Source organism: Sipha flava, unplaced genomic scaffold, assembly GCF_003268045.1.
Source record: "Sipha flava isolate LNK unplaced genomic scaffold, YSA_version1 65_pilon_pilon, whole genome shotgun sequence".
Lineage (NCBI taxonomy): Eukaryota > Metazoa > Arthropoda > Insecta > Hemiptera > Aphididae > Sipha > Sipha flava.
The window spans coordinates 473,047-489,929 of record NW_020273605.1 but is presented as its reverse complement, the minus strand read 5'-3'; the positions used below and the strand labels follow the sequence as shown (position 1 = coordinate 489,929).

General features: G+C 22.7%; 1 protein-coding gene across 4 annotated transcripts in view; it reads left to right on the top strand.

The window, feature by feature from the left end:
* Positions 1 to 16,883, top strand: part of LOC112691624 — a 118,319-nt gene that overhangs the window by 85,865 nt on the left and 15,571 nt on the right. Inside the window, exon 3 of one of the 4 annotated variants that reach the window (XM_025565954.1) lies at positions 5,109 to 5,156. The exons of the other annotated variants lie outside the window; for them this stretch is intronic. Coding sequence (XP_025421739.1) covers positions 5,109 to 5,123 — 15 coding nt within the window. The 3' untranslated portion in view covers positions 5,124 to 5,156. Of the gene's footprint in view, positions 1 to 5,108; positions 5,157 to 16,883 lie in introns of those variants that run through there. 4 annotated transcript variants of the gene reach the window in all.

The window sequence follows — 16,883 nt, the reverse complement described above, 5'->3', positions numbered from 1 at the left end:
TATTAAATAAATATTTCTACGTATATTGATTTTACTTTGCATTTTTAAAATTAAAATCAATACGCGTGTTTGTCGATAGTGTGTTGACGATTCTAAACTGAACTCTGACGAAAATGGTTGAATCGAATTAATATAAACAACGCGTCTAAAAGCGAGTTAATAATAAACCTATAAAGATAGGCATAACATCCGAAAACTACGTATTGTCGTTAACTATACATATTACAGAAAATGCGTGCAGGTCAACGTCGCGATAACGCGTGTAGGTATCATGTCTGCGCAAGTTTAGGCATGTTAAAACATGTCTAATTAATATTGTACAGCTTTGCAATTGTGTGTTAATTTGTAGCGTGAGTTTTAACAATGTTAACAGTTTATAATTTAATAGCTACTAGAAAATTGTTTATGTAGTTATGCTGTTAATTTTATTGGTACAAAGTATATTATGTACAATTGTACAAACTGAACATGTAAAATATAACAAAAATTGAGTTTTTTTATTTTGTGATTGAATGAATAGTTGAAAAAAGTACAAATAACATTTATTATAGTATATTTAATTTAAAAAATATTTTATTCTTATACTTTTTGGCCTATCTTAAATATTTAAGGCTGAAATTACAAAAATCGAAAAACCCACCCTTCTTTGAACTTTAACCCTTTTGAGGCACGTCTTAGGGTTGAACAATTACTACGAAACTTTACACAATTTATTTTTTTATGGTTTTAAATAAATTCCATGGGTAGCCCAATCAAAAATTTTAAATAAATTTTCTTCATCTATAAGATAGGGACCACCCTAATATACATAACTCAATAATTAGCATATTAAACATATTTTAAAGAAAATAGAATATTACTTGGATTTAAGAATTTTTTGAGCATATTTTACTAATTTTTGAGGGAATATTTGGAGATTTTTTTAATATATTTATTATATTTTAAAGAACCTAATAATTCGCTGTCTAGCTATAACTGAAAAATTACCTATTATAATAATGAATTATGTGTTGGTATGTCGAGTACTCGAGTATCGGGTATAGGGAGTGTACCTATATTTATACTCTATACATGTTAACTGTTATCTAAACGGGCGCCCTGGTGTCAAGTATCTATCTAAAAGGAGACACAAGGTCTGTTAACTTAACCGACGATTACAAGAATATTATCTTATATTTATTTCTTAAATATCGTAGCATATTACATCGTTTTGATTTTTTTTTTTTTTTGAAGTCTCAACTTTTTTCAACGCTTGTACAAATTTGTTAATCATTAATACATTTCATACAATAATACATTTTGTATTTTATGTGATAATTACTAACACTGTTTAGCGCTCCCCGAACTTAAGAGACTTAAATTAAAAAGAACGCAAAATCTTACCTTAAATTAAAATAGAGACTCCGTCCTTCTTCCTTTTATTAACTAAAGAAAATGTCACATCAAGTATAATTGTATAAAATCGTTTAAATACAATTTTACGTGTTTTATATATATGTATTTAGTCATACTCAAAACATAAACAGTCGACAGTCCCGTTAAGTATATTTTCAAGAAAATCAATAGCAAGTAAAATGTACTTAAATTTTTCGCGCACATAATACACTTTGACGAGTACTTAACGAATATTCATCGTTACAAGAAAACTCAATTTATATCTTATTTTACGTTATTTTATGTAGGAATACAAACAATTAGTGTATGTTTGAACACAATCATGAACTAATAGTATTTACCAGCTTTCTTACTAAACTTTAATAACATATCGAAAATATCTAATTTGAAATTTCTTCGATGTCTTATACTATTAAATAAATAATATACCATATACTTATTAAATATATATGTAAGACTTATGACTTATTAAGGAAAATTATGTCACCATGAGAATTTTTTTGAATTAAAAAATGCATTAAGCATTTTAAATTCAAATAATAAATGAATGATTTAAAATGTATTGAAGTACGATATTATCTGGAAAAAATGGATAGGTTATTTATATAATAAAGTAATAAAATAAAAGGAATAAATAGCTAATACTCGTAAATAAATATAAAAATATATGGGATATAGGCACAAAAGTGACTTAATTGATGGATTAATCATTAATTAATTAATTAAATTAATTAATTCATAGCTAGGAATGTCTATTTCACGAGCGGATTCGAATTAAAAATTCATCATCAAGTAAATATTTATAATTTTTAGTATTTATGAATTTTATTGATTTATATATTTATTAGAACTCATTAAATATTATAAATGTCCATCAATTAAATCACTTTTGTATTTTTATGTGGATTTACTTGTACCTATATCCAGATAGGGACTGGTAAAAAAAGGGTACGGGATAATATACATAGGCAAAAGTAAATAACAAATATTTTTGTGGTAAATTTAAAATATTTGATTAGTTATTTTATGAATAAGGCTCAGATTTCAATGCATTTGCATATTTTTTTGGAAATGTTTTACACAATGCTTTTCAAGCTATAAATGTGTTTTAAATACTCCATATTGCAACTACAAATTATTTTTTGAGCATTTTTACATTTTTAGTGGACTTTATACTTTTTAGGACATTTTTAACAGTTTCAATGCATTTTTTATTTATTTCTCGTATTATAACTAAAAAATTGACATATAAACGTAGTTTTAACATTAATTAATTAATTAATTAATTAGCATTAAAAGAGTCTATAAATGTTGTTGATACGATTTATCATATTAAATTTTTTAGAAATTTTTTTTATACTTTACATATAATTTTATATACATTTTTATAATTTTACATGTTTAACAAATATTTTTTTCTGAATTTTGAAAATCAATAATACAAAAATAAATTTATGTTTAGTTTTTGAAAGGGAATTATTTTTTTATATTTTTAGAGTGTTAAGGTCATAAATGCTATTTTTGATTTTTATATAACATTAAAATCTGAGGCCTATTTATGAATAATAGATCTACTTACAACTTTATCAGAGAACTGTGATTGTCGTACCTACGCCTTCAAAATTCTCATTTATTTTAGATAGAGTATTTAGGGAGCATTTATATCGATAGGGGCAAATATACTTTAAGGTAAGGGTTGCTTTAGCAATTCAGTACCCCAGCTAGTCCAAACCTGCTTATACTTATATAATAAAGTATTTATTATCAGTGCATTTTTTAACTAATTAAGTAGGCGACACAAATGTCGCCCATTAATCACTCTGTAATACTCTGTCGACAATATTTTGAAAGATTGGACGAAATAATGCTAAACAAACGTGTTAGACTATAATCTTACTATGGTATTACATTGACTATTTTGAGAAAAACTTTTTTTGTCGTTTAGTGAAAATTCCTTATAAAATGCAGTATTTACTATAATATAATAATGGACACTATTACCTACAATACCGTTTACTTTTATATAGAACTTTTTATGTACAAAACCTCTCCCAATTTTAAACTATAATCCTATCGCTCTTATCTTAAAGATCATGTACACGTGTCTTTAAATATGTTTAATCGATATCAATATACCATGTATATATTTACACATATACAGTACAGGTAGTATGACGTATTTCAGTGTTTGTTATTGTTTCGGGTGTTTTTAACGAAAATGATGTATGTACATATATATCTATGTTATATTATACATAATACACATATATAAAATAGTTTGTATTTTTAATAATCTAAAGCATATAATATATAATGATAATTATTTTGTTAGAACTCTAGACCGTTTCAGATATAAAAACAAGTCAAACATTTAAACAACACCAATACAATACATTTTCACGAAACTATTACCTATATCTATTAAATAAAAGTAAATGCATACATGCATAATGTAAATTAACGAGAGTACTTTAATTACATAATTAGGTACTTCGATATGTTTTTAAATTATTATTTATACGTTTTAAATTCAAATGACGTTTGTTCATCAGTGATTTTCATTTAACTATTTTAACTAAATATTTATTAATTATCATTCAAGTATTATATTGAATATATTGAATATATTCAATAATTATCATATCAACATGATTTACGTAATGTATTCAAATTATATGTTTGATTACTGAATACAAACATATCAAATTAGAATCAATTAACTTAACAACGGTTTATTAAATAACCACATAGTGTCCGGGGTATCGACAGTATCAATGTCTAAACTTGCTTACCATCACCATGTAAGGATGTATGGTTCAATTCAATAGGTACACAATCTTGAATTAAATTTTGGATTTTTGCCAAAGCTTTCTATTGCACCCATGTTTTACTACGGTTACATTTTATTACCTATGTGTACATTTTATACGATTTTTGTGTTATAAAATACATAATTCTATAATGCATATTATGTATTATATATAATAATTTTTTTTTTTGGAAAATTATCCAAGTAATGTCGGTTTTAATATGAAAACATCTTATACGTCGTTCAGATTTTTCCGCTTAGGCAGTGAATGTTTTTGAGTGTTACCTTTTTTCCATAACGCTCCATAACTACATATTATATTATTAAAAGAAGAAGCGATTTTTATGAAATGTATATCTGAAGTTCTACTGGATCGATTCACATAGTTTTTTTATTTTGTTTTTTTAAATGCGAATACTTTATGTGCAAATGAGCCATCTAATGAGAAAAGTTCAATCATTTTGTTAATTGAATAGTTATTAGAAATATTAAATTTTCTGTGTATACGATATCGATTCGGTTTCAAGACTGCGGCGTGCCGTGGCGGCACGAAATAGCGTCATGGAGAGGGAAGTTTGGGTAACCAAATATTACCACCCGGCCACCTTTGGCCACTGGCGCACCCCGTACCTCATAACCAATAGATAACCACCCATTGCATGACTCGGATAGATAAAGATAGAATGGTGGCATAGAATGCGTTTTCTCTTTAGCATGATACCGATGATGACAATATTTTGTTTTTTTTTAGTTCAATTTGTTTGTCACTTATATATATATATATATATATATATATATATATATATATATGTGCGTATAAAAATGTACATAGCTTACCTACCTATTATGTAAATATTTTATTCTAATAAAAGTTATTTGATAAATTTTCATTTTTTTGATTTAGGTACTAAGGACATAAATTCCATTCCTATTTATGATTTCAGACTTCAGCCAATTATTACTTTTATTTTATTAAAAATAAACGATTGAATATCACTTTGTGTTCTGCAAAATAAAATTTGAACAAATATTATTCTTAAACAGTTTCAATCCTATCCTAAAAATAATATGTGCGTGTATTTTAAATTAAGAATATTATAATTATTTTATATTTCTAAGCTCATTTATATGTTTTCACATCTTTCAAGGGTCGTCCTTGACACTTTCCGGTTAGTTATTTTAAACTTCTATGTAACTAAATTATAAGTTAATTCCGTAGAAATAATTTTATGTAATAAATTATTACTAGCAACAGTCTAGAATTTCTATTATTTGAAGAATAATAATTACTATTAATTGTCTTAAAAACCTTTTTTGTACATAGTAATATAAATGAAACGGAGGAACACATAACCATAAAACTATGCAATTTACTTATAAAAAAAGAAAAATGTTTGTAATCTCAAAACGATGAGGTGAACTTCATCACATGGCTAAAGTTGTGTTTATAAATATCAAGTATTTCTAAAGTTCATAAAGAGAAAAATTAGTAACTAATAACTCAGTAAGTTTATTTTTCAAGCTTAAGTTAAAATATAAATTAACTATTTTTTAAAACTATCAAATCATGTAAATAAATAAAATAAAATCATAATTAAAAACATTATACATAACATAGCAATATAATACATTTTTTTAATTTTCTAACTATCGTATAAAGTAAATATTTAATGAAATGCACTTAGTTAAGTATTTTGTATAAACGGAATGCAGTTTCAAATCTTGAGATATTTGAAAACAAATTTATTTTATCAAAAAATGCGTTTCTAATAGGTAAATTCAAATTAATAAAATTTTTCTGTGATGGCTATTTTTAATGTTAAATTTAAATAATAAATAAATAAAATGTTAATTGTTATATATTTATTATTAAAAAGAATAAACTTTGATCTACATTTTAAATAAGAATCATTATTTATTCCTTTTAAAAATATTAAATTTTGTTATAATTTAAACATTTATGTAACAAAACTTGACATTTTAAGTTTTAATTATAAAAGAATAGTTGTATAAATTACTATTTATAACTTTGCGTATTTAAAATCAAAATTAAGAAATTAAATTTTAATGAATTAATCATTAAATGTTTAGAAAATGTAAAACAAATTATACTTATATTTTACTCTAATTAAAATTAAATGTTGTAAAAGTATAGACTAGTATATTTTTAATTTTAGCTAGAATAATATACTAACAATTGTATTAGAATTTTTATATTTCAAAATATTACTAAAAGTAAAATAATTAAAAATATTCATATTTCTACATTTCTATTAAACATTGAAGCCTACAATTTTTATGATAGGACAATATAGTCAGTCGGTCTTAACATATATTAAATATATATTTTATTATATTTATTTAATTAATATATATATTTATAGTATATTTAATCTATATTCTTAATATTTAGGTTGGTATATAATTGTTTTTTAATTTAATAATTACGTAATGTATTCTATTATGTTTAATTTTAAAGTAAATATAAAATACAGTATGAAAATCTATCAATCGTCATTTAATTACAATAATTTACAAATAATTGTACTATTTTTATCATATCAGACTCTAAGTGAATTGTGTAATATAAATTAATTTGTACTATAATAGATAATTTTTATTTTTTAAAATCATTTTTAAATGTGCTTTGGTTTATTAATGCTTAATGACTATTTATTTTCATTAATAATGATGTATATGTGTTTACTGTATATTTGATCATAGTTTATTCCTTTTATTTTTAGCATACTAATTATCGATTAAGTATTTCATCACTGAATAAACATTAAGTATACACAAATGTATAGTTTTATTGTTTTTTAAATAAAATATAATGTATATTTAAGTGATTGAAGTGAGAAATTATAATGTAATACTTGGATGTGCCCCAAAAAATATATGTGTACCTCTATTATTTATTTTGATTTTTAACATTTTAATCTTATTAGCAAGTTAACTTTATAGTCAAGTATTAGTAATATATAAAGCTTTCAATATAAATTACAGTTCAATTAGAACTTTCAAAATTGCATTTTAAGTGCTGAATAATAAAAACCCGAAAAATTTGTAATTTATTAATAAATAATATTTATTACTATATTCTGATAAATAATAGCCATGAAACATGTCCCACTACTCAGAATGATGAAAAAACATTTGCTATCTTGAAGAGATAAATTTCTCAGAAAAATTTATGGATCTAAAAAAAGAGAAGACCAAACATGCGAAATTAGGTCTAACCAGGAACTCCAGGAACTATTCGGAAAGCCAAATATAATAACGGAAATACGACAAAAAAGTTCGTGTTGGCTTACTAAACTGGACATACTTAACTGGGCCCGACAGGAAAAGAGACAAATTGGAATATTTTTATACAATATCTTAAGGATTTATGATCATTTATTATTTTCTTGCACACTCATTTAAAGCTAGAACCATGCCAATATTTTTTTATTCATTGATTTCATGGCAATGCGACCATAACTTCTATTTTTTCTCAAAATATTACAATTTAAAAAACTGTATTAAATGGATTGCGTCCTATACCCAATTTATCGATGTATAACGCATGACTCATGAGTATTAGAAAAAAAACTTTAATTAAGCGTGTAATTGAGGCCGTAAAACATAATAACAATAAAATATGAAGATGTGTAAAATTTATTTTTTTTAGATTCTAAATAGTGTGATGGAATCTATTGGTTTTACAATGATGTGTGTTTTTTTCTTTTTATTTTTTATTTTTTATTTTATTTTATTTTTTTTTTGTATCTGTAATCACGTTTTGGGGCAGTAAAAATTCTTCGATTTTCTTAAAAAGCATTTTTTCTGAAAGAAAAGTGAATTTATATGGTACTTGGGCATGTCAAAAATCAAACTTTTTCAATACTTTTTAAAAGCATCGAAAAAAACCATAAAAAAATTACAGAAAAACGGGAATTTTTACGCAAAACCACGTTTTGGCAAACAACATTTTTTTTCAAATGCTCTTACTCAAAACCGAAAAACTGCATACACTTGAAATTTTCTCCAAATATTTAAATTAGCGTTTTCTATACATTGTAATATTTTCAAAGTATTTTGAAGACATACTTATAAATACTTTAATTTTTCAATTTTTCTAAGTTTTTTATTTGAAATATTTATAAAAACAATTTGGCTGTCCAAAAACTCTTGAAAATTTAATACAAGGTTCATTATAAGTTATACTTACAGCAACTAAAGAAAATTGGAAATCGTTTCACACAAATTTTTTTATAAGCCCATAAATTTCAAATTTGTATAAAATGTATCAAAATCATGATAATTTGCATGTTATTTTGTAGATAAAAATTCATAAAATATATTCTATTTATACTTAAGGTTCAAAATTTTAACACTAGGATATCCATAAGTTATTCTTCAAAAAACTATAAAATAATTTTTACCGGACTTTAAGAAAAAAAATTTATGACCGTTTGAAATTTAAATTCTTAAAAAATTGCATAAAATAACGATTTATTCTCAAACGATTTTAAATATTTGTTATTATTCAAAAATTAAAAGTTGCAGAAACTCGAAACTTATACTAGTTATTAGAATTGGCATTTTTTTTAAGCGTATTTTTTTCAAAATATTATACTGATTTTTAAGCAACTTATAGGCATTTGAAATATTCGATTTTTCTTAAGAAAATAATAAGAACCGTTTTGACTCATTTTTTGTTAATTAAATATAGTTATATATGATATTTACCTGTGTATAGAAATTATATCCAAATAGCAAATTTTTAGAAGACTGCTTTCTATATATAAGATTATTATAATATTATAATATTTTTTCTATATATATATATCTAACAAATCATCTCCGTTCAGTATCGTTATTCGTATACAATGATACTTATCATTGCATTCAAATTTAACAAATCCATTGTAATGACCTATCCTATAAACGAGGTGCACTCCACCCCCTACTGTACAGCAAAGCGAGGCGCATTCGGTTCTTTTTTTTTCTTTTGTAAGCTTCGATAATGATATTCATCGGGCTTATAGATCCAGAGATGACATGAAGAGGTATTATAAATGTAACGACAATTATCATGGAGGACGAGCAGTAGCGAAAAAAAATACGAATACGATAATTTTTAAAAATCATTCGTCATCTGACGTTAAGTATAGAATTGGCTGAACATTAGTTTCGAAATAATCTCAAGGTAATTTCAAATAACAATAATCATTTTAAATCGGTTGATTAATAAATGCATTTTGACGGTCTAAAAATATTATAGAAAAAGAAGTGGATAAAAACAGTAGAGACTTATATAAAGAAAATCATTAAAGATTTTAAAAATCGTTTTTTTAAACGATAAATAGGATTAAGTGAATAAAACTACTACAAGGCTGTACTTCAAACGCTCCATGGAGTTAAACGTGCCGTTATATTCGATAGACAAGAACAATAGGAGATTTATAGCCTTGTAGTAGTGAAAAATTTTAATTGGATCGCCAATCCATATTATTTCATTGCAATATTTTTTTTCGCAAAATAAGTACTTTACTTTTTTTACATCTTTTATTTTAATCCACCATTTCACGTGATGTACTGATGCCTTATATTCAAGAATATACAATAATATATTACTTATGTAAGTATAAATTATAATTTTAACTTAACAATTAGAAGTATAATACACTAATTGTAATTCATTTTTATCTTCATAATTGTTAACAAGTTTTATTATTGGCTTTTGATGTTAATTAGTTAATACGACTTAGATATAAAAACATTTGATAGCATAAAATTGATATGACACTTTATACTATTAAATTTTTCTTACTTGCTTTTATATTTATTTTTAATTTTTATAAAGTTTGATTTGAATAAATTGGAAATTTTTTTTTTAAATACACAAGAAAAATATAAATAACAAAGAGTAAAACCTAAACCATGTCTTGTTTAATATTGCACAAAATTTGAAAACTGTGTCTTAGAAAATTGATTTCAAATGTATTGGGTCATAAATATAATCGTTGTAGTATACGAATACGATTATACCTACTATTTTACAACATAAGTATATGTTATATTTTCGAAAAATATCAGTGATAAACTTAAATAACTGATGCCTCAGAGTTTAGAATATTTGGTACTAATTTTTAATTTTTATTTTCGTGTAATAATTTTTAAGATATAGAATATGTAAATTATAGGATTGTTTTTTTTGGTTCTATTTGAAGTTGTTGTAATTTAAAGTACTACCAATGACGGAGAGGTTATAAATATTATTTGCTTTAAACATATATAAAAAAAATATTTAATAGTTTATATATATATATATAGAAATAGATAAATAAATAATAAACTTAAAATATTATTATACTTGTAATAGCCGGTTTCATATAATATAATAATACTCCAGGCTAAGCATTTATTTACTTATTTATATATATATAAACTATTTATTTCTATAATAATTTTATATATATTAACCATTTACTAATTTTTATTTTATTATTTAATAATTTTTTTTTATATAGAAACACTTTAGATTTTAAAAACTACAAGTCTCACAAGCATGGCAAATAAATACTACTACTAAATACCATTGACTGTAAATAATAGTGTTTTTAATCAATAATAATACATACAAATATTAATCAAACATTGATAAAAAAATCAATTTCATTTACATTTACCTAGTACGAGTGATCGTACTTACGTATGAAATACTGCGGCATACAGACGATGTATATAATTTCGTAGAAATTATTTTCATTATTCAGTCATTATTTTAATGGCATTAGTCTAAATTGAATAACAATTTTATAAAAAATATTGTTATAATAAAATAAAATATTATAATATAATATAAGCTATTGCTTTTTAGACGATGTTCTTAAGTCGAAAGATTCCACTTTACTTTATCTGTAGTAGGTACATACAATCTACATTGTTTGTCTTTAAATTAAATGTTCTATTATAATTGCAATTGCCTAATATTATAAGTATTGTATTTTTGTACTACTATAATTTTGTATTTTTTTTCATATATATGTATACTGTCTAATTTATATAATTGTATACATATGAAACGAAATTCAACAAATAAGCAGTAAAAAAATAATTATTGATTACAATAAAATATTCATTGTAAACTAATAACGTTATGATATACTTATACAACATTAGTATATTTCGACACTTAAACCCTACTACAAATTTTTGTTTTTATATTTTTCCAAAGCCAATATTATCGAATTATCATTGTAATCGTATATGTGACCGTTAATAACATTTATTTGTATTTTTCAAAGTACTCGTATTCATATTTATATTTGTTCGATTTTGATTAAGAGAACGAAAAGTATAAACTATAGGAATTATATCTAGATCTATTTTATTATATCAACAATATTTCAAGATTAAGAAAAGAATAACATAAGTTTAATTTAATTAAGAAAAATAATTATTATAATTTTTCACAATAGCGTGATTGCAATGGACCTTTATTTTACGAATAAATCCCTAGGCCCCCTGTAATCACCGGATATCTAATATCTAAGTGGCCCGGTTCTTGGCCAAAATAACGAAAAAATTAACCGTGAATATAAAAATCGCAAATTGATATTAGCGAAAATAAAAATAGTGAATTTTAAAATAAGCGATCATGCATAATAGTGAAACTACATTTTTTTTATTATTTCTATATTGAATACTATAAATTGTAATATAGTACTTGGATAATTTTCAAAACTTATAAAAATGTAAAACTATATCCTATTTTATTAATGATTAATATTTTTAATAATGTAAAAAATATTCTTAAGCAGAAAGCTATCCTACTATATGGAAATATATTGATGTAATAAACAAAAATTCGAATTTTAGAAGAATTAAAACGAGAACAGTATAATACTTGAGAACAACCGGAGATAAAAAAAGTAAAAGGACTGTGCTAAAAGACTTAATTTGTTAATTACAAATTATAATACTAATGATAATAAAAACTTTGTAAATGGTATAGCATATAATTTTTCACCAATGCCCAATTGTTTTTTCAAAATTATTATCATTAAATGCTTAATCGTATATTTTCACTCTTTTTTAAAATTTGTTGTTTTTATTTTCGCAATTATTAATTCGCAACTTTTATATTCGCGGTTATTGTTTCCCTATATTTGCCGAATACCGGGTGGACCAGACTATCTCTGGCTGTTATTAGATATTAGTGTTTTGTCTGTTAAAAACTTAAATGTAAATAATAAAACAATGTGACTAATTCAGTCACTAATTATATTGAATGAATAATATTAAAAATTTAATATTGTGATTTGTTATTACACATAAAATGATGGAAAGAAGAGAACTTTGAGGAAATAAAAATATTAGATAGCTTTCGACTTAGAGTTCAAATATACCTGAAAATATTCGCATTAGTACAAAATAAAATACCAAATAATAACTTAATAAATCATACTTATATTCAATAAAATAAATAATAAGAATAATTAGAATAATAATTATATATTTGGTGAAGTAATTTTATCAAAAACAATTTGAAACGGAAAAAAAATAAATTCATAAGTACGAGTGTAAATATATATATATATATATTAGCAACAAAATCAAAATATATCATCTAAATTTCAATTTTTAAAAATCAGTGTTGCGTATAATACAATTTTTAATACTAAATAGATATTGCACAAAATATCTGATATAAAATTATATTATATAACAATAAGATTTTGCTGGTCATTTAGTAATTATAAATTTAAAATGTTCTAAGTATTTTGAAATAGGTATAACGTTTAAGATTGGTTTTATTATGTTAGAAATTAAAATCATATTATCCATTGTAAATTCGTATCGATTATTGCGTATAAACTTTCAAATGTACCTAGTACATCAATATTAACTAAAAACAAATTATAATTAACGAATTGCTAATTTCTATTCTATTATAAAAATATATGAACTTTTTAATGCAAGATACATATGTGACGAATATACCACTATAGAGCGCAATATATAATAATTATTTTTAACAGTGGACTAAATCATTTATCACGTGTTTATTTCCATTAAATTATCTTAACATACTTTTCAAATATAAAAATTACAATATTTTTTTTTTTTTTTTTGATATTAAAAATTGTTTTCAAACAAATACAACAATACGTTTTAGTAATTATTAATTTTATCTATTATTTTTGTGTCCATTTATATCTATTTGTATTGAATAGTTTATTATATGATATTCAGTCATTTATTTATGTATCTATTAATTTATGAGCATTAACCATTTAATTATTTTGAATTTGAAGTTAATTTTTTATTATTTTATTAAATATAATTTATAATGGTGTATTATTTTTTACTCGTATGTATTTTAATAATTCTAGGCCATCGGTATAGCACAATTCTTGGATTTCAAGAAGTATCAAAATAATTTATATAAAAACAAGTACCTAATGACTATTACAATTTACAAAATACGAATATATGTATGTATATGAAACAACTTATGAATAAGTATATACTGTATAGTATTAAGTAATTATTAATTATAAATAATAATTTATAATAGTGTATAATTATTAAAGATTCAACAAAAAAGGCTATTGGAGTAAACATTATTAAGAAAATAGAAACACACTATATAATATAGCATAAATCACAAGTTTTTGAACTCAATATTCATTTTTAATTGAATTTTATTATTTTACATATTATTATGTTCATTCAATAAATGTATTTATTATAATTTAAAAATGATATTATAAAAGTTACGTTACCAAAAATATTTAATTATATTTATTTAAAATAATAATAACAAAATAGGTGCTTATTTATTTAATATTTATATTTAATTTAATTTTATTTCAATTTAATTTATATCATAACTTGCTGTTATATTCGTCGTTGGACTCTTGTATATAAAAAAAATGTTCTCGACTATATTAATTTTGTTATATTTTTGATAAAATAGATACATGGATTGATATACTTGTATTTATTAGTTTAACAATTTAATATATTACATATTAAACGTGAAAGTTTTAAACGAATAAATGCCGAAAAGCATAATCAAATACCCTAATATTTAAGAATTTTTTAGATAAAACTTTAGAAATGTCCTAAAAATGCACATAAAGTAAAATGTATCATAAAATGCAAAACAAAAACTACATTAAATTAATCAATATCACTTAAAATACATTTTCGTCTTACGATTATGTTGGGACATAAGAAAAAAAGGTGCTTTTGCATCAAAATTCCAGCTTAGTATTTGGTGGCAGTCCAAATAATTCAAAGAGTCTGCGAGTGCTGTCAAATTATTATAAATAAGTATTAATTAACAGAGAACAGTATTTAAGATTTATAATAACTCATTATTTTATTAATAAATAATAAAATATGAGTATATAATAATAGTTATTGAGTTAGGTTGGTAACTAAACATTGTTTAATCATGTTTCTTTAAACAGATTTCATACTATTTATGTATTAATACAGATTCGCATAATTAATGGTCGTTATATTTAACTTTTAATATTGACTTAATGTACAACTATCTACAAATAAGGTAAAGTAAAATGATGGTTGAACTTCAACTCAATATTTCATTCTGTTTTTATTATAACATACAATTTATATATGTATGGTGTGTAGATTTAGGTAGTAATATTATTTACTGTTAACTGAATAATATATTACATAATACAGGTATTTATATGTGTTGTTTATTATATTCTAATAATGAATTTGAAACTTAAATTTTAAAAAAAAGTTTTATTACTATCAATGAAAATTTGTAGGTAAAAAAATATATTTAAATAATTTAATTATTTTGTTGGATTTCATAAATGATTTAAGCATGAAAGTACCTACAGTAATTAATACAATAACATAAATTTGTTTTAAATATTAAGACCTATATTATATTATGTTATTTGTTAAGTTTCAACAAAAAGTATTATTATAATTATTTTATGTGAAAAAATTAACTTATTTTTAACTAAGTTAAGTTACTTTTAACTTAACTTACATTTTACTATATTAACTCAAAAAACTGAGTTAAAAAATTAGTTAACATGCCCAAACTTGCATAATACACTGTGTGTATAAGGCTCTTGTTATTTTCAATAAATTATCATTGATCAATAACATATCATTACAGCTTATTACAAAAGAAATGAGTAATTGTTTCAACAACTATATTCAAAGAATTGCAGTTGTTTTCAATGGCTTTGATCAGAGGAATGAATAAGTTAAAATCATTTTACATAATCACCGCTTTGTAATATTATACATCATATTATTTGAAATATAATGCAATGTTATGTAACAGTTTTTAAGGGGTTCTACATAGGCAAAATTTTTTAAATAAAAATAGCAATTGAAAAGTTGAAAAATTGTTTTTACTGTTTTATGTCAATATCACATGAATTGTTGTAAAATTAACAAATTTTTTTAATAACAAGTTTGCTCATGTTATTGTTCGTTAATCGAATTTTATTTATGTGTAAGATATTTGCAAGAGTAAAGTAAAATGTATCTCATGTCAAATTGTGCTAATATATAAACCATCAAAATCTGTATACAGTATTACATTTGTAAGAACAATATACTCTGCAAAATTAAAATTATTACATTTTATTGATGGAAAATTGTAAAGCAGATTATTTGATATAGATCACTACAATATTAAATTATACCTCAAATTATTATACGGGTTATTCATTTTTTTTATTGATTTTTGAAAAAAAATCGAATTGTAATCAATTATAAAATAAAACTTTAAATCTATAATAAACATTTGATGAAAAAATAAATTATATGATTTTTTGACAATACGATAAATTTCCAATATATTAAGTTAATTAATTAAATTAAATGCTTTATGAAGTACTTCAAACATTCCTGTTTAACGAAAGTAAACACACCATTACAAAATCAATACTTTGCTGCTGCTGCTGCTGACAACTTAATAATACATTTTGGAAAATGAATTAGTAAAATTAAGCTAAATAACATTTAATAAAATATACATATTTACATATTTAATAAGTCGCAATAGCAAAATATAATAAAATAAAAAAATAAAACGAAACAAAACATAATAATTTTTTAATTTTTTACGAATGCATTTTAAAGCCGCGAGTTTACACACAATAATATACAGAAACATGTTTTGTCAGCTCGATTTATATGTCCACTCTTACAACTTCTTAATATATAACAAATATTGTATAATCAAAACGGAAACGATAATTATCTACAAAATAAACAATGTATGATATTTTTCTTTGTGTAAAGGAAAATAACATTTAAAAAAATACACATACATAAACAAAACTAAATTTGACATTATACCCTTTTATTCATGATTGTTATGGATAATAGTAATCAATATTGATTACTGTGTCAAACTGTCACTCACTCGGATACACTTAAAGCTGAAATGATGAAAACAAATCAATATCACATAAATCGTAACATACTATTTAACAATAATACGATATTTCTCCATATTAGTGTAGGATTATAAGTATATTACAGAAACAGATTAAAGACAATTTTATTTTTTGTATTCAATGTATATGTGATTTTAGCACTAAAAATATTTTACATAAAAATCATTATAAATATATTAAAATTAAACAAGTAATAGTACTTTTAATCATTTATTATT